Here is an 18,194-nt window from a genome sequence, read left to right as displayed (position 1 = left end):
ATCATAAGAAAAACATAGGAAAAAAGAAGAAAAACATAGGAAAAGAAATTTGCAATGATTAATTTAGCAGTCTAATTGTAATACATAGTTCTGATAACCTAGTCATTATTAAAACAGGTGCCCATGTACTCATGATTGCTATCATATATCCAATTTCTCAGCCAAATGAAAATTCCCTCCAGCCCCAAATTATACAAATATTGCAAAATCAAAACTTACTAAATCTTCTAAGTTGGAAAGTTGTTCAAACCCCTCTGGTATGCAAGCGAGTTCATTATGCTGGAGATACAGGCCCTTCAGATTTCTTAGATTTGTAATTTCTTCAGGGAGTATTTTCAGCTTGTTATGGCTATTGATTGATAAAACAAATGCTGAATAATTTGGTAACAACAAAATAAATACTTAACAAGGCGTTTCTGCTAATCAAATACCTGGGCTCATTAAAAAAAAGTCAAGTAAGGTTACTAATTTTAAGTACTTATCAAACTTTACATCCTAAAAGGATACACCTATTAAAATGACAGTAATGTAATCAAATTGAGTGTTTCAAAGAAATAAAGATTTTGATGCAAAGATATAATTTGTGAAATTCTGATTGGTTCCTTTTAATCAACTTCATTTTACATGCAAGGTGAAAGAATACATTGGACTCTAAATTTTCACACTCTATCAGAGTTTTAAGATTTTAACAAAGACGCATACACACACTACAATGAAGTCACATTTTACATGGGGATTAGGCTTCAATCTAGCACTCAAGACAAAAATAGGTATTTCTATTTGAGGGCCTAGCATATCCAGTTGAATGTGTAATATGCAACTCCAACCTTATTTGTACTGAATCATTATTTTCAGTTCAGGCCTGCAGAGATTCTAGTTTATTGGTGTAGAAGTCCCAAGTCACTTAGAATAATACATTCCCTGATAATTAAGAGATTGATTTAACTTGTTCTTAGATTCATGCCAACTACTTGCTTGGGAATTCTACTCTACTGTCTAACCATATACAGTTTCTTCACAAATAACTGGCAAGAAATGGGAAATATAAGCATATAACAATGACCTTAAATTATAATAAAACTAGCTGTAATAAAAATGCCAAAAAATGTTTTCTAAAATATGAACCACCAAAAATTACTAGAAATTGGTTGACACTGTCCGTTACTTAATTGTAATCTTTGCATATCTGACAGGAATCTAGTTGGGCAAAAATGTAATTTTTGCTATATATTTCCTTCTTTTCCTCTTATTATATTCCCTCCATCCTAACATTCATATCCTTAAGTGCTAGAAGCTAAAGCTAAAGCCACCCACACCTGCTCCATACTCTCTCTTCTCCTCTCAACCCTGCCCACTCTTCTCTTTGCAGAGCATATCTATGCCTTTGGCTTGCAATGGGAAGAGGTTCTGCTGCACGACTAAACCATGAGTATCTTCACTAACTGTCCTAAACAATTTTGGGTACAGATATTTTTGTTAATTTATGGTAATTTTAAGTTTTTCATCAAATAAAGACTGTTATTTGAAAACTGTTCTCCCTCAAACTAGTTAACTTCAGAAAACTGAGAGTTGATCATGCTATGCTAGACAGATCAATAACCATACCTGTTTTATAAGCCACAGCTTCTCAAACAATGTTTAACACTTAAACCCTTTTAATTTTTCTCCTAAATTAAATCATCCCTAATCCCTTTTCCACAGTGTATATATAACATATAAGGCAGTAATTTTTCTTGAAAGTCTGAATGCATACTGAAGGGCAAACAGAGGTAGCTGGAGTCTCAGCTGGCTGGCCTCCCGTGTACCTATCAAAGCATACCAGAGGCATACCCATGGAGTCTCAGGAGTCCTCAGAGAGGTTTAAAAACTACTAATATCAAAAAATGTGAAACTTTCCTCACTGATGAAAAAAATTGTTTTAAATTTCTTCCTACTGTTTAACACACATGTATCTTAGACTATCAAAGTGACATAAAACTTGAGATGTCAACAAAGATTTTGAAAATAACCACTAAAAATTGTTTCTCAAAAAATATAGAGAGTATTTTTTTTAATTGGTATTAAATTTGTAAAACCAGAAAACATGTAGGCCATTCTAAAACAAAAAATCATCGGAGAATTAAAGCTTAAAATTCTTATCCTGTTTAATCACTTTCTGAGATAATATAAAAATATTTTTACATGTTAGAAAAATTTTTTTAAAGAATATTAGATTTATACCTTTATACAAGCAATACTGAAATAAGTTTAAATTTTACCTGACATTAAGTTTCTGAAGATTTTCTAACTCTCTTATAGCAGAAGGAAGGGATGTCAGCTGATTATCATGTATCTGAAAGTTATTAAAAGACACAGTCAATATCTTACTCTTATAAATAACCATAAACTTTGTTACTGCAAAATATTCACTGACAATACTCTAATTATTCTAATTCAATAGTACTGCTGGACTATTGGTAATTTGTTCTGAGTATAGAAGAGAAAAAGGAGTTTGAAATTGACCACATTGCTGTTCAGAGATCATGAAGTGGTAAGACATTAATTTTAAATACTATAGTTAAAAAAAGGAAACTTCACCTCACTGAATGAAATTTCAATCTCAAATGAGAGACAAGAGGGTTAGAATGTATAGCCCTCTGTTGGTATGATTATGCCAATATTTACAAAAAATAAATCAGGAGGAAGATTTCTTCCCTCATGTTTTTACAGAATCATATTGTTTTCAAGGTACAAGGAACCTTCAAGAGAACATCTACACCAACTGATTCATTTTACAAATGAACAAAATAAAAACTTCTCTAGAAATCTGACTACATCCAACTTTTTCAGGCAAAAACTGGAAGATTTTTGGTGATCCTAAGTAAAACAGTGGATTGTGATACAGAAGTCTGTGGATTGTGAAATAAACTACTCATGTTTCACTTTACCACATGACATAGCAACTAGAGACTAAAAACAAAGTCCCTGACTAAATCCACAAAAACTTAAGCCCAATAATTTAAGTCAGTATTGGAGATAAGTAACAAAATAATAATAATAACCTTAAGTACTTGCTTTAATGTCTAGAATAATAATGATCATAAAAAAATAGCAATAAAAAAAGGACAAGCAGCAGAAGCCACTAAACATTAATTCTAATTCTGTTTGTATGTGTTAACACATTTAATTCAAAGATAGGCAGTATTAACAGTCTCGATTTATAGATATGGAAACTGAAGCACAGAGAGGCAGCTGTCCCGAGATCACACAGCTAGCAAGCAGCAGAGTTGGAATTGGAAGCCTGAGGTTCTGATGCTGCATTCTTAACCATGATGCTTTGTCTAACACAGTAATTTTGTTATTCTTCTTGCACTCTACCAATTGGGTTTTCTGCTTCTCAAAGTATAAACTTAGTTTCAGAGTCTTATCAAACAAAAGACTCATAAATCAACTTACATCAAGAACAGTCAGTGCAGGAAGGAGTCGGAGGTCATCAGTAAGTGACTGAAGTTTATTATTTGATATGATTAGTTTGGTCAAATCCGTCTGCTCCCACCATCGCTCAGAGGCATTGAATGAAAGATTCTGATTAGCTTCCTCAGGGATATCCACATTTATTCTCCAAACACACTGAGGCACTATATCCACCATACCACACCAAAAAAAGGAAAGAAAAAAAGAAATCAGATACTAAGGACATAAGTTGATAACAGCTTTTCAAGTTATCTACTGAAATTTCTGAAAGATTAAAAACTTTCAAGTAAATCAAACAAATAGCAATGAATTACAACAACATTAAAATGAAAGTTTGATTTTATTCCAAAACAGAATAGCGGATATGTATTTTTCATATTAGATCTCACTTTTATCTTCATTCAACTGTATTTACTATATACATTTCCTGCATAGCACATAGTGGTTGGATATATAACACAAATAAAGAATGGGCTGTATCTTTATGCTACCATAACAGAGAAGATATGGAAATCAAATGAACAAACTCCTCTATCTCATAACAACTCCATGAGACAGGTGTTATGACTATTCTCACTTTATACATGAGAGAAATGGGACAGAGAGAGAATGTATCATTTGCCCCAAGTTATACAGATAGACAAGATTAAACCCTGGAAAAGCTAAACTATCTTGCTTCTCAGTGAATATTTGTAAGGTATATCTGACTCCGGTGACTGCTCTCTATTTTATCTGATACACAACACAACATTGTTACTCTTGCTGTAGCAAATGCAGCAATTCCTTTGACGCAGCAAATAAGTCTGTACAAGTTAAACAGAAAGAGTTCAGGCTCACCACTATTAAACTGTAGCTCCAGAAGCTATTAACTCGCTTCAGCGCTACAGCAAATGTGTTGTCGCAGATTACATCCATGAAAGAAATTGAATTCGCCATTTAAAACAATCCCACAAAGAAAATTCCAGGCCCAGATGGCTTCACTGGTGAAATCTAGCAGACATTTAGAGTAGAAATAATACTAATTCTACAGAGCCTTTCGGAAAATAAAGGAAATAAAAACTCCCAGCTCATTTTATGAAGTCAGCATTATTCTGATACCAAAATCAGAGACATTAAAAACAGGGGGTTACTCCAAAAAACAAAAACTACTACATCTAAACATCATGACCAAGCAGGAGTTATATCAGGAATGCAAGGCTGCTTTAACATTTGACAATCAAAATGCCTTTGCTCCCTGAAAATTTAGTAGACTAAACCATCTGGGTCCAATCAATAAGTACATTCCAGCACACACTTAGTTTTTGGGAATAATTCATTCATCTACTTATTCCTTCCACAAATGTTTAATAAGAATCAACTATGTACCAAGCACGACTTTCAGTGCTAAGGACACAATGAGCAAAATGAAAAGTCCCTGACCACATGCAACCAATATTTTAGCACAGGGCAGAGAAGACAATAAACAAATAAATACAGAATACAGATTCTGATAATAATAAATGCTATTAAAAGCAGGTTAGAGAATACAATGTTAGCAAGAGAATTTATTATAGACAGGGTAGTGAGGAAGGACCTATATAAGCAGACTCCTAGAGGAAGTCAAGAAGTGAACCCTAGTCAGGTATCATGTAGAAAGTTCCAGGCTCTGGAATAAGCATGTGTACAAGCACAACCGTAACTTTAAAATATTTATGTTCCCACTGATTAAAACTTTTTCTAGGTAGAGCAGAGATTTTATCATATTTCCTTTCATTCAGCAAGTATTTGCATGGTCAACTCTCTCCATGGCACAATTTTAAAAAAGCAATCATTACGAGGAAATGGAATCTTTTTATTCCAGATGGCCTAAAACCTAAATATAAGTAAAGGAAAACATTACAAGAATAATGCCATAATCTCTCTCTCCCCACTTTCCACGCCCTCCCTTACACAACAGAAAATCAGAAGAGCATCTGACTAAATTCACTCATAGTATCCAGATTTGTGCATTCGAACGTTACTAGATTTTCAGGATGGCCCCAAATTCACTTTGTGTGGCATCCATCTTGATCTTCAATTTAGGAAATATGCTAAATATTCCTTGTATTTAGGATTCTGTCCACATGCAGGCAGAAGAGGGACTTGAACAGAGAACAGTGTCATTTACTCTAAATGCACAAAGGAGCAGATAGAATACAGAATTTTGGCGTTGGTAAATGATCTAAGAGATTAAATTAAGAGGAACAAACGGCCAAAGAGACAAAGCATGTGCCCATCATGCGACAGCTAATTTAGTCAAACATTATGTTGTTTATCCGACAGAATGTGGGAATCCCAGAAAGCGCCCCGTTTAAATTTTGGCCATGTTCCCAGCACATTCCCCGCACCAGACATTTCCTGGAACGAAAAGTAGAAACCGAACGAGCTGACCGAACCAGTGGAGATGTGATAAAAGTCCGAATTCCAGCACCGGGATCCTGGCTAGGATACGGAGCCAAAGGTAGCCAAAGCCAGGCCAGAGGAAGAAAAGAGAGGCGACCAGGGGCAAGTCCTCTGCGCCAAGTCGCACAAACGGGTCGTACCTCTGGACCTTACCTTCGCTGAGGTTGCGGCCCGACAGATTTAACTGGCCGCTCTTCCTCGCCGCCTTTAAGAGTCCCTGGGGTACGCAGGCACTGCAGTCTCTGCTCTCAGTGCGGAAACCCGCTCGGGTATCCCGCCCCGCTATCCCCTTCAGCCGCGACATGTTCAAAGCCCGGGGCTCCGCAGCAGAGTCCCGCCCGTGACGCTTAACGGTGGCGCCACTTGGCCGCCCCGCCCCTACCGGGAGCGCGCGCGGCCTGCGCCGGGCCTTCGCTCTCGGCGGCGCGACTCGGATGTCGTCATCGCCAGCGCCTGGGGCAGGAGGACAGAGGAGCCCTACCCGTTGCCGGTGCCGGCCTTGTGTCTTGGAATTACTTCGCTCAAGTAAGTGTGTTTAACGGGCTGAAGAACGGTGTTGAGTTTACTGTGTGTACTATTACTGCGACTGCAATCTTCTCTTTTGTGCTCCCGCGGCGGCGAGGGTGTCAGGAAAGGATAACCTTCTCTGCGCCTCTCGCCTGGCCGGAACGTGGGCCTTGACTAAAACTTGAGACCTGGGCGCGGTCTGCAGCCTCTCTGGACCCCTGCCTGTGTTGTCGCTTGTGGTGCTGGCGCCAGATCTCCGTTCCGCGTAGGAAGTAAAACTGATTTCTGTTCTTCTGATCTCTACTCCGACTCTTAGCATTAGTGCGTCTTGATTGTTGTTGCATGGAATTTGTAGTCCAGCACAGGAGGCAGTCTGAAATGGAAGGGTTGGCCACAGAGAAGGGAAGGAAAAAAAAACAGAGCTTCATAATAAATGTTGTCTCTGCCAGACAGTTGAGAGGAGCCCAGAGTAAGCGCGAGCTTGAGTGTAGTGAGAAAAGCTTGCTCTTCGGCGCTCGAGAGATAGGAGTTCGAATCCCAATTGCTTCTGTAGCTTACCAGCTGTGTAACTTTAGGCAAGTTTGCTTGACAGCTTTTAAAGTTAACTCCTTTTTTCATTAATTCAGGGTTAATCATTTCTCTCTCATTCGATTTTTTAAATAATTAAGTGAAAATAAAGTTTTAAATATTGAGCGCTTGGTGGGAAAAGGAACGCCATCCAGTTCCAAATGGAAGATGAAAATTTTGTTCAAAGTCGATTATCTTGGGAAGTTAGTTTCTATCTGAAATATAAAGCTGTAAGGCTGTAATGAGTCATTCAATATGTAATTAACAACTCATCATCTTTAGTATTGCCTTGGGTGGTAGATTTTTCTTTTGCCTAAAGTAATTGTCTTAAAACCGTACATCAGGAAATACTCTTCTAAGCCCCCTCAACTAGGCTGGAGATCTTTAGGATATTTAAAAGGTAATATGACGACCCGCTGACGAATTCTGCAGCACACAGTTTTTGCTGAGTCTAGGTTCTTGCCAACCGTAAAATTTGGCTTCTATTCCCCCACCCTCTTGATTATTTCTCGTAATTCTCTGGAGTGCTTTGCATCCAAAGTGAGCAGCATTACAAGTAATTACACTCCTAAGCAAGGAGAGGTGGTTTTGAAGTAAGGAATATAGTAGTTTTTGCAAGATCACTAATAACACCCAATAAGTTGAGGGTGGAAGGGATTAAGAAACTTGCCAAAGGTCACAAGTTTCTATAACTGGTGTGACCAAGCATTTGAACCTAGCTCTCTTAACCTTTCTTGTTAATCACTATGATTTGCATAGTGGCTTTTATTTCATCATTTTCAACTGGCTTTTGTCCTGCAACCATTTTTAGGAAGACTTCAGTTATGTTTTAAGAGATAATTATTAGAGAAAACTCTTATTTTCTCTTTTTTAGGGTGTAGAAGCCTACCTTTGGAGGATTAATTGCTTGAATGTAAAGATTTACAATAGCCACCTCTCCCCCTTAAAACTCTTTCATAGCTCAGCATTTTTTTTTTTTAATTACAGGCAAGGTATAGTTTTTTGATTTATTGTGCTTTTACTTGACGATAAATATTTCATTATTGACATCTAATTATAGTATTATATTGAAACTGTTGCATTTTGTATGAGAAGCATATTCTAACTAATGGCAGAGTAATTCTGAAAAATCCATGTGACTGCACACTTGTGGTAAACTTCAATATAAATTGAAATGTATAAAAATTTAACAAGTATATGTCTATAGTACACCATGTATTATATACATGTGTAGCAAATGCAGATTGAACAAGTAAAGGTGAAAATTATTACCTCAAGCAGTCAGGAAAATCATGGGTTTTGTCTCAAATTGATGCAAACTGAAAGTTTATCAACTTGAACTTTATGAGAAAGTGTAGTTATGTATAGTTACATTTGTGGGAATTAGCATTGTATATAAATTGTAACGCTTCCGAAAGAATACATTAAAACAAAAAAACCAATCCTTTTTCAACATGGGCATTGAAGCTAAAGTATTTGCTTTTTTTAAAAAAAAGTGATTATTAAAACAATGTGAAACGTATATCCTGTACAAGGGCTGGAGACTGCATAGTTATCTTTCTAATAGAATTTTCCCGGCTACAATTTATTATATTCATTTTATTAAAGTATGGAAGGCTTCACTTTTCTTGCTTTGCTAAATGAAAACGGAAAATGAAGGAGTCAAATATATACTGAGCTTAAGAATTAGATCAGCCAAAGATAATGTTCTGTCTCATAACAGAAAGTAAGACTTATCAAAGTAAGGTAGAGCGGCTTGTCACTGCTACTAAAATTTAATAAGATGTTAAAACATGGCTGTGTTATTCTTATGAACACTGCTATGTGTTAGATATTGTCAGCGTTGAAAGGTACATTTGATAAGATGAATTTATTGAGGCAGATTGAAAAATTGTGACAAAGGAAAATGGCATTAATTTGTGCACATTTTTAAGCATTTTTTAAATGTCATCAGGAGCTAAGTGAATTTGATTGCAGGCGAAACGTCTGGGAAGTTTTCTTTTTCTGTAAAATAGCAGATTTAGATTTAGCCTGTATTGAATCAGTATAATGTTCACCTTTCAGAATATTGCCTTATCTATGAGAACTGCTATTTTATGCTAAAGTTATTTATTAAGAGAACGTTCTACTTTTTAACAGTCATTATTGACAAGCTGATGTACCTAACAGGTATTGCTTATTAAATATTCTGAGTTGAATGTTTTATATTCTGATATACTTATTATTCAGAATTTCCTTTCTGTGTTTGTCCTTACTCTATAAATAAATTGGTTTTAATTGTCAAAATGGAGATCAAATTATTTTGCACATGGACTGGTCATGTTTTAAATATTCAGCTTCAATGGTGCTTGTTATATGTCTTTTGTTTCATTTGAAAATTGTATTTTGGACGTTTGTTTTCTATTTAAACTTACAACTGCCAGCTTTAAAAAGTAGTCAGTAAAAATAAATAAATAAATAAAAGTAGTCAGTAGAAAACATACTATTTCCTTGAAGGCAGTATATATTTTGCATATTTATCCATAGTTTCAACTGTGGCTTTGACTTGTATTTTATTTTTACTGGAGCTGTGTGTGGTAATTTTTTCTGAAGACAGTGCAGTTTACTTAGATTGTTCATTTGTATATCCTTTGTATGCTCCCCTTGTTTCTCTTCTTAGTTTTGAATCAGGAAGCAGTAAATTTGTTCTAGGAGGTTTAATATTTGATATAAATGTTGTCTTCTATTCCTCTCTACTTTCAGTGTAAAAGTCCACTAGATTTAGGAAAATATTTTTACTTTTCCTCTTATAAAGAGGCTTACTGTTTTTCACATGAAGTGGAGGAAGCAGGGCTTTTTTTTTAAAGTTTTTATATCATTATTACTTTTAGTGTTTTTTGTTTGCTTATAGTCTATCTGTTGAAAATAAGAAGTTAAAACAGAGGTTTTAAAGCAGTCTTGCTTATGTCATTAAATAAGAAGCACTTATGGCATTATTTCTTTTTCTAAAATCAGCTGAAAATGTTTCCATTATCCCTGAAAAGTGAAAGTGAAAGTCACTCAGTCGTGTCCGACTCTTTGCAACCCCCTGGACTACAGTCCATGGAATTCTCCAGGCCAGAATACTGGAGTGGGTAGCCTTTCCCTTTTCCAGGGGATTTCACAACCCAGGGATTGAACCCAGGTCTCCTGAATTGTAGGTGGATTCATTATCGCTAGAGATTCTTAACTTCTAACATTTAATAACTATTTTCTTGCTTGTTTTTCCATGATTAATGTGATCTGTGACTTAAAGTCTTAATTTTAACATTAATTGTATAGGTTTTATGATTTTATCTTAAAGTCATAAAGTAATAATGGAGATAAAATTAGGACACTAACCCTGAGAATGTACTTCATATCATTCTTTGTGTTAACAAAGACAAAATCAATACCAACTAAATGTTTTTTTAAATCATTTTGATCAAAATCCACTATTTTGATATTTGACTTTATATCATTCCTGGCAACTCTAAAAAACAAATTTGCTCAATAATTATATATGGTTAATGTTGTTCTGTATGAGCAAATGTCCCCAACAGCTTTAATAAGACAAGATATGACTCCTAAGACTTTATTCTTAATACCAACTTAAGTTGATAAGGGGAAAAATATTAATTTGATAGTTTGTTGACATTCACAACTAATAGATTTTTATTTAAAAATGTGTAAATTTGCAGATGGGATATTTATATTCACAATTGCAATTAAGATAAATGCTAGCTTAACTTTCAAAATACCTGCAACTGTCCACTACTTTTTTTTAATCATTTTTTTTCCCCACCCTTTAAAATATCACAGTTACTTATACTTACGTGATTTGAATGCTACTATTATTGCCAGGGAAGGGTGTGGTAAAATCCTAGTGAACATTTAAATACTTGGTTCTCACAATACAAATCTGTGAAACCAGAGCTTTTGCTTTTCATCTTTCTAGGGATAACATGTTTTCCACTTGTCAATAAATTTACCTGTCGTTTAATAGAGAAGAAGGCAATGGCATCCCGCTCCAGTATCGTTGCCTAGAGAATCCCACGGACAGAGAAGCATGGTGGGCTACAATCCATGGGGTCACAAAGAGAGTCAGACTCGACTGAGTGACTAACACACACACACAGAGCTTTAATTTTTTTTCCATTTTAGAGCTGCTGATTTTTTTGCTTCTCTTTTGATTCCTCATTTCCTAAAAAGTTATCTTTCCCCCATCTGGTCCTTCCTTCAGAATAATTTGATCAATATCTCCACGTGGTTTAGACTTCTACATGAGCCAATTATGGCTTGAAACTAATAGTTGTTCATAGTTAAAAGTAGATGGAAATTGAAGGAAAAAATCATTATGGTCTTTAGTGTTAACATGTGTCAGAAATTCAGTTTATGTTTTTACTAATGTTTGCCTTTTTATTTTTCCGATCCGTGCTTGGTTATTTGATAAGTCTGTTGCTCCAAATGTCAGTGTACTTTTAAAATTGATCAAGTGTATGTGTAGTTGTTTGTCTTTTGAAAATTAGAATAGTGAGTGATCTTGCTCTAAAAATAGAGACAAGTAATTGAACCCTTCCTAGGAGTTTTCCATGAAGCATTTGTGTTTTATCAAAAAAGGAATGTTTGGTTTAGCTATCATCTATTTACGCATACTATTGGTAAAGTGCTACTTTAGGAACAAAGTGAATATGAAAATCTGAAATTTGTTGTCATGTTTCCTTTGCAGCACCCTCTTAAGAGAGAAAGAACAACTAATAATAGTGCACTTCACATGTTTACTACCACTTACAAAGTATTTTCGCTTTTGATAGTAATGCTCTAAGGTTAGACAGAAGTATTACTGTTCTTATTCATCTGTTAAAAGAAGACGAAGTTGAACACAGACTTTTTTGTAATGGTATATTTCATTTGTTGAGTACTTGTGTGCTGGGCACTGTGTATGTGTTTGATATCCATAATACTTTATAATCTTTTTAAAGAGAATATACCACCAAAAACCTATATTAGAATGTGAGCTCTTAAGTAAGAAACTTCCCACTATATAAATTAACTCTTCTGATTTGTATCTTTCATGTGAATGATAAACTAGAAATAGTTCAAGGTACTAGCCTAAAATAGGGTGGTATAAAATAGAAACCAAGTGAGGTTACCATTTTTCAAACTAAAAGTTTTTAAATTGTAGAGTAGGAATAATAGTTATTTTTTTCTAAGCATTTGTATTAATATTCTCCTTTCATCCAAAAGACAACCCAGTGAGGTGGGTTTTATTTTTCAAATGAGGAAATTGAAGCACAAAGTAATAAGCCAGAGATTGCAATATCTTAATTAGTGGCAGAGTTCCTTTGATTTGACTCTAGGCCTGCATTGTTAATCCACTGATCAGTTCAGTTATGTTCAGTCGCTCAGTCGTGTACAACTCTTTGCGACCCCATGAACCGCAGCACGCCAGGCCTTCCTGTCCATCACCAACTCCCGGAGTTTACTCAAACTCATGTCCATGAGTTGGAGATGCCATCCAGCCATCTCATCCTCTGTCGTCCCCTTCTCCTCCTGCCCCCAGTCCCTCTCAGCATCAGGGTCTTTTCCAGTGAGTCATCTCTTCACATGAGGTGGCCAAAGTATTGGAGTTTCAGCTTCAGCATCAGTCCTTCCAACGAACCTTTTAAACGTGAGGATTAAAGGGCATTTCAAAAGCATCCAGTTAATGTGGATCTTCAAATTACTGAGTTGAGTACATTTTGGGTTTTATCAGTTTCCTAAAATTTTTTAGAAATAATTTTCCTTTATGAAGAGACAGTTAATTTTATAGCATAAGGGGGAGAAGAGGTCAGATGGTGCAAATGTCTAATTCCTTAATCAGGGAAAACTCTTTAATATTAAAATGCTTGAAACTGTTTATTAGATAAGATACATGTAAATAACTGCATTTTTTTTTTCACTTTTTTTTTTTTTAAGGTTAAGTAGTAGTCCCTCAAACTGCCTTTTTCTCAATTGAGGCTCTAAAAACTCTTATAAAACATAGAGGATAGTAGTGAGTAGTCGCCCCCCACATATTTCTTTTGACCCCATTCAATCCAAAAGCCAAACAAATCTGTTACAAATAAATTGACTGTGATTTTTCCAAACAATGTATATGGACTACAGCTAAGAGTACTGTGCATATAGATATAAGCAATAGTATCTTAATGCTCTAACTACTCTTCCCTCCATGTTAATCATAACAAATCTTTGAAAAATGAAATGAAAAATACAGATTTTTGCCTACAGTTTCGAAGTACTCTGTCAGTCTTATAATGTGGATACGGAATGCTTGCTATTGACAGACAACATAAATTAAAACAAGTATTTGGAAGTAAGTAGACTTTTCCTATTCTGGTGTGTGTCTGTCCATCCATCTGTCCATCCCTAATGCTAACATGTCCTTTAGTCTCTGAAAAGGGAGCATGGGATTTACTATTTTGACTTGAAAATAGATAGTAATCATTATACAATTATCTAACTTATTGAATTAGAAATAAAAGAAAAATTCAGTTGTATAATTTTTAGAAGCAGAAAAACAAAATAGATTTGTAGGTAAGTTTGTTTGGTTTTTTAAGTTTTTAACTTTAGTTTGTGAGCAGCAATTTATTTATGTTTTTCTTACTGCTTTCTGTAGCTATAGGGGGAAAATGTATAGCAAAATAGTTTGAGTTTCTCAACCAAACTTTCTTGTAAATCTAACAAATGCCTTCATTCACCAAGTTTTTGTTGAGTGGATTGTGTAAGGCATAAAGTTTCTAGCACATTTGTTGTTCAGTCGCCAAATCGTGTCCAGCTTTTTGCAACCCCATGGACTGCAGCACTCCAGGCCTCCCTGTCCCTCTCTGTCTCCTGGAATTTGCCCAAGTTCATGTCCATTGAATCGGTGATTGTATCCAATCATCTCATCTTCTGCCACCCTCTTCGCCTTTTGCCTTCAATCTTTCCCAGCATCAGGGTCTTTTCCAGTGAGTCAGCTATTCACATCAGGTAGCCAAAGTATTGGAGCATCAGTCCTTCCAATGTGTATTCAGGGTTGACTTCCTTTGGGATTGACTGATTTGATCTCCTTGTTGTCCAGGGGACATAGATGATACTCAGTAAGTTTTTGTCAAATGTTTACTTTGTTCCAGTAAAACATTGCTGGATATCAGAAACACAGAGATAAATACATTGTCTTCCCTCTCCTCAAAAAGTATATTTGCCAGAGGGAAAGAGCTGCTTAACAACTAATTTGGTAAAAGACCTGTTGCTTGTGCAGATTTGCAAAATTATGTCAAATTTGAGGGCTCTAAAGTCTTCTCAAATAGTGTAAACAAAGGCGGCTAGTAGTAACAGGTAACTTACCCAACTGGGAGCATGGTGTCCAGTGGATAAAGTTATTATACATATTTGTGTATATTCTAATGGCAACCCACTCCAGTACTCTTGCCTAGAAAACCCCATGGACGGAGGAGCTTGGTGCAGGCTACTGTCCCTGGGGTTGCAAAGAGTCGGCACAACTGAGCGACTTCACTTTCTCTTTCTTTTATGTTTTAATTAAAGAATTTCCATCTAAAAACATGAAGTCTTTTCCTTTGAACTATCTTTACTGCAGTTTTTTTTTTTTTTTTTTACTGCAGTTCTTTTTTCCAGTTTTATTGCTGTATAATTGACATACAGCACTGTATAAGTGTACAGCATAAAAGTTTACTTACATATATCTTGAAATGATTACCACAAGTTGATTAATATCCATCATCTCATATAGATGGAAGATAAAAATAAACTTTTCCTTGTGATAAGAATGCTTAGAATTTACTGTCTTAGCAACTTTCATGTATATCATACAACATTGTTAAGTATACTTATGTAATACATCCCTAGTAATTATTTGTCTTATAACTGGAAGTTTTTATCACTTGACCACCTTTTTCCAATTCTCCTTCCTCTCACTCCCACCTTTGATAGCCACAAATCTTATCTCTCTCTTCTTATTTTATGAATTTGGTTTTGTTTCTTTGTTTCTTTAGATATAACTTGTCTATCTATTCATCCATCAGTGGACACTTCCCATGTCTATTGTATATAATGCTGCTATAAACATGGGGATACAGATATCACAACATGGTGTTTATGTTTCCATAATGGCTGCAACAGTTTACATTCTTACACATTGCACAAGGGTCTCCTTTTCGCCACATCCTCTTTAATTTCTGCTATCTTTTGCCTTTTTGATGCTAGTCAAAACAGATACGAGATGTTCTAACAGATATGAGGTGTTTTGGAGTGTTCTGTATTATTTCAGATATTAATCCTTTGTCAGATATACGGTTTGTAAATATTTTCTCCCATTCTGTAGGTTGTCTCGTCATTTTATTGAGGGTTTTCTTGGCTGTACAGAAGCTTTTGAGTTTGATGTAGTCCCACCTGTTTATTTCAAATCTTGTTGCTTATGCTTTAGATGTCCAGAGTATCATTCCTAAGACCTACATCAGGGTATTTTTTTTTTCCTGTGTTTTCTTCTAGTAGTTTCATTGTTTCAGGTGTTACATTTAAGCCTTTAGTCCATTCAAATAAACTTTTCTGAGTGGTATAGATAGGGGCCTAGTGTCATTCTTTTATACATGAGCTCTTTTAGAACCCTGATACTGGAAAGAACTAAAAAGCTTGTTCTTTATGACTGAGAGGATTTGTATTGTTTTTGATAATTTCCATAAAATATTTTGTAATATTCTTTGAGAGACTTTCTTTCCAAAATCAAGCACCACTGTAAATTTGTCTTAGCGGTGTGGTGGTAGTAAAAGCTTCCCACCTGTGAGCAATAGGACCCTATTATCGGCAGTCTTATTTTTCATGTTTCAAAAATATATCAGAAATCATGCACTGCAATATGCATGTATAGGCCAAACATGACTAATACGCCATAATATGACTAGAAAGGCCAAAAGGACAGGTTGCTTTTTGCTTTGGATTAGAAATAGCATTAACCATTAGTAAGATTGGTGAAAGTGAAAGTTAGCTCAGTTGTGTCTGACTCTTTGTGATCCCATGGACTGTAGCCCAACGGGCTCCTCTGTCCATGGAATTCTCCAGGCAAGAGTACTGGAGTAGGTTGCCATTTCCTTCTCCAGGGGATCTTCCCGACCAAGGGATTGAACCCAGGTCTCCTGCATTGCAGGCAGATTCTTTTACCGTTTGAGCCATATTCATCAATCAAATGTAACTGGAAGCCTTCCCAAACTCACTCCCAAAAACGAGCTATGGCTCTTCCCTCTTCATGCTTCTTTCACTTCAGTTCCCACATGATGCTGAAAGGATCATTTTACCAGTCTCTCTGTGAAATATAAGTTGTAAAGCATTTAATCAACAAAGGAAAAGGGTCTTCCTATTTTCCTTGAAAGCCTCGAACTTGTTCTCACCATTAAGATTCTAATTGACTATTTCCTTTGCTCGGATTGCTCTTCCCCCAGAAATTCAAATGGCTTGCTTCCTCATTTTAACAAAGTCTCAGCTCAGATAAGTCTTAGCCACTGAAGCTTCAGGGAAGTCCTAGCCTGGTTTATTTTCACCACAGCACATTACTCTCTTCTGTCTTTGTTTTTGTTTATTGAGAGTTTACCATACTGAAGCTGGAGTTTCATGAGATCAGAAGTATTGCCTAATTTTTTCCTTGCTGTATTTCTAGGGGCTGGGAGAATCCTGAAACATAATATTTGAAGGAATTTGTGAGTTTGTTTGTTTTTGTTAACATTTTCATGATCCTTGAGTTAAAGTAAATAAGACAGGCATGATACTTGTCTCCAGGTTTTGTACTTTTTTTTGACATGAAAGTCTCTCAGTCGCGTCCGACTCTGCAAATTCTCCAGGCCAGAATACTGGAGTGGGTAGCCTGTTCTCTTCTCCAGGGGATTTTCCCAACCCAGGGATCAAACCCAGGTCCCCTGCATTGCAGATTCTTTTCTGGCTGGAGCTGTGTTTCATTGGGAGCCTAAATGAGTCTAAAAGTGATATAAAATTAGTATATATTGGATATATCTGTTATTTGCTTTCATATATTAGTTATTTGCCTTTAGCTATTTCATTTCTATGGAAAACAGACAATAATAACACAAGGTAGTTACGTATTCAACCTATCTATTAGACCTAATAGGATCTTCAGAATTATAATTCAACTCCTTACTCAGCTTCTGACCGAAGTAGGTTCTTAAAAGTGAAGTGAAATTTCCTCAAGTCATACTTAATTAATAACAAGGTAGTATTTTATCTTAAGCCAGTCTTCTGGCTCTAAGTCCAGTATTGTTTTTAGCTGCTAGATAATTTGAAAATAAAATACTCAGGAATCCTCCTTATTAGAATTCTTTTTTGCCACTCTGTTTCACTGTCTGGAAGCACCATCTATCTATATGTCCAGTAAGTTTTTATGTATAACCTGACTTCTGATGATTTAAGAGATTTATCTTGTCACAGAACTATATGGTTGGTTGGTTGGTTGGTTTTGGCCTGAATTTGTAATTTTAATCATATAATGTGTCAAACATACAGAAAACTGTGGAATAATAGAAAAGATTTCTATGTATTCACTGCAAAGAATAAAAAGATGTTAACAGTAAAAAAAAAAAAAAGGACAACCATGAACCCAGCCCTTGTATTCATTTGTCCTTTTGTCATAGAACATTGTAGTATGCCTTGGTACATGGTAGCCACTTCTAATGAAAGTTAAATTTGTCGGGTGACAAAACTGAAACAATTTAGCAAGGAGTTTAATGCCATTTATTCAAGGGAAAACAATCCATGGATTGGGGGAATACAGTGCCTGATAAGCATAGAGCACTCATCCCAAGGGATTCTGAGCAAGAGGGTTTTATAGAGATGAGAAGAGACATTGGCCAGGAGGTGGAGAATTTCCTTATAAGCTAGCAGGGCTTATTTTCTAGGACGAAGAAAGCTGCTAAAACTGAGTTGGAAGATTGCGAATTTGTATGTTAGTTTTCCTTAACAGGTGTTTCCTGTAAGTGCAGGCCGACTTGGGTTTAGATTTGTTGCATAGACCAGGTCACTGTGGCAGCCTCCATTTTGTAGGTACTGATATAGTGATTAACTGATTAACTTTATCAAACAAGAATCTGTATTTGGCAGTTACATATGTACTATTCAAAATAAGAAAATTACTTGACATGTTTTATATTAACAGATAGACATTAGTGAATAACATGCAATTAGTTGTAATTAGTAATTTCGCCAGACTT

At 35.7% G+C, this 18,194-nt stretch overlaps 2 protein-coding genes across 3 annotated transcripts in view; one reads left to right on the top strand and one right to left on the bottom strand.

Moving 5' to 3' along the window:
* The window catches only part of LRRC40 (leucine rich repeat containing 40), a 38,070-nt gene extending 31,830 nt beyond the window's left edge, over window positions 1-6,240 (bottom strand). Inside the window, exons 1-4 of the mRNA XM_020896188.2 lie at window positions 6,028-6,240; window positions 3,436-3,617; window positions 2,259-2,332; window positions 220-349 (exon numbers count right to left, since the gene is read on the bottom strand). Coding sequence (XP_020751847.1) covers window positions 220-349; window positions 2,259-2,332; window positions 3,436-3,617; window positions 6,028-6,178 — 537 coding nt within the window. The 5' untranslated portion in view covers window positions 6,179-6,240. The remainder of the gene's footprint in view (window positions 1-219; window positions 350-2,258; window positions 2,333-3,435; window positions 3,618-6,027) is intronic.
* A 68-nt stretch (window positions 6,241-6,308) lies between these two features.
* Window positions 6,309-18,194, top strand: part of SRSF11 (serine and arginine rich splicing factor 11) — a 51,744-nt gene continuing 39,858 nt past the window's right edge. Inside the window, exon 1 of one of the 2 annotated variants that reach the window (XM_070467948.1) lies at window positions 6,309-6,399. The gene's annotated coding sequence lies outside the window, so the exon portion shown is untranslated. The remainder of the gene's footprint in view (window positions 6,400-18,194) is intronic. The other variant, XM_070467949.1, reaches the window with a different exon arrangement.

This window comes from Odocoileus virginianus, chromosome 5 (genome assembly GCF_023699985.2).
Source record: "Odocoileus virginianus isolate 20LAN1187 ecotype Illinois chromosome 5, Ovbor_1.2, whole genome shotgun sequence".
NCBI lineage: Eukaryota > Metazoa > Chordata > Mammalia > Artiodactyla > Cervidae > Odocoileus > Odocoileus virginianus.
The sequence above is the reverse complement of the archived record's forward strand: the minus strand, read 5'-3'. Positions and strand labels throughout refer to the sequence as shown.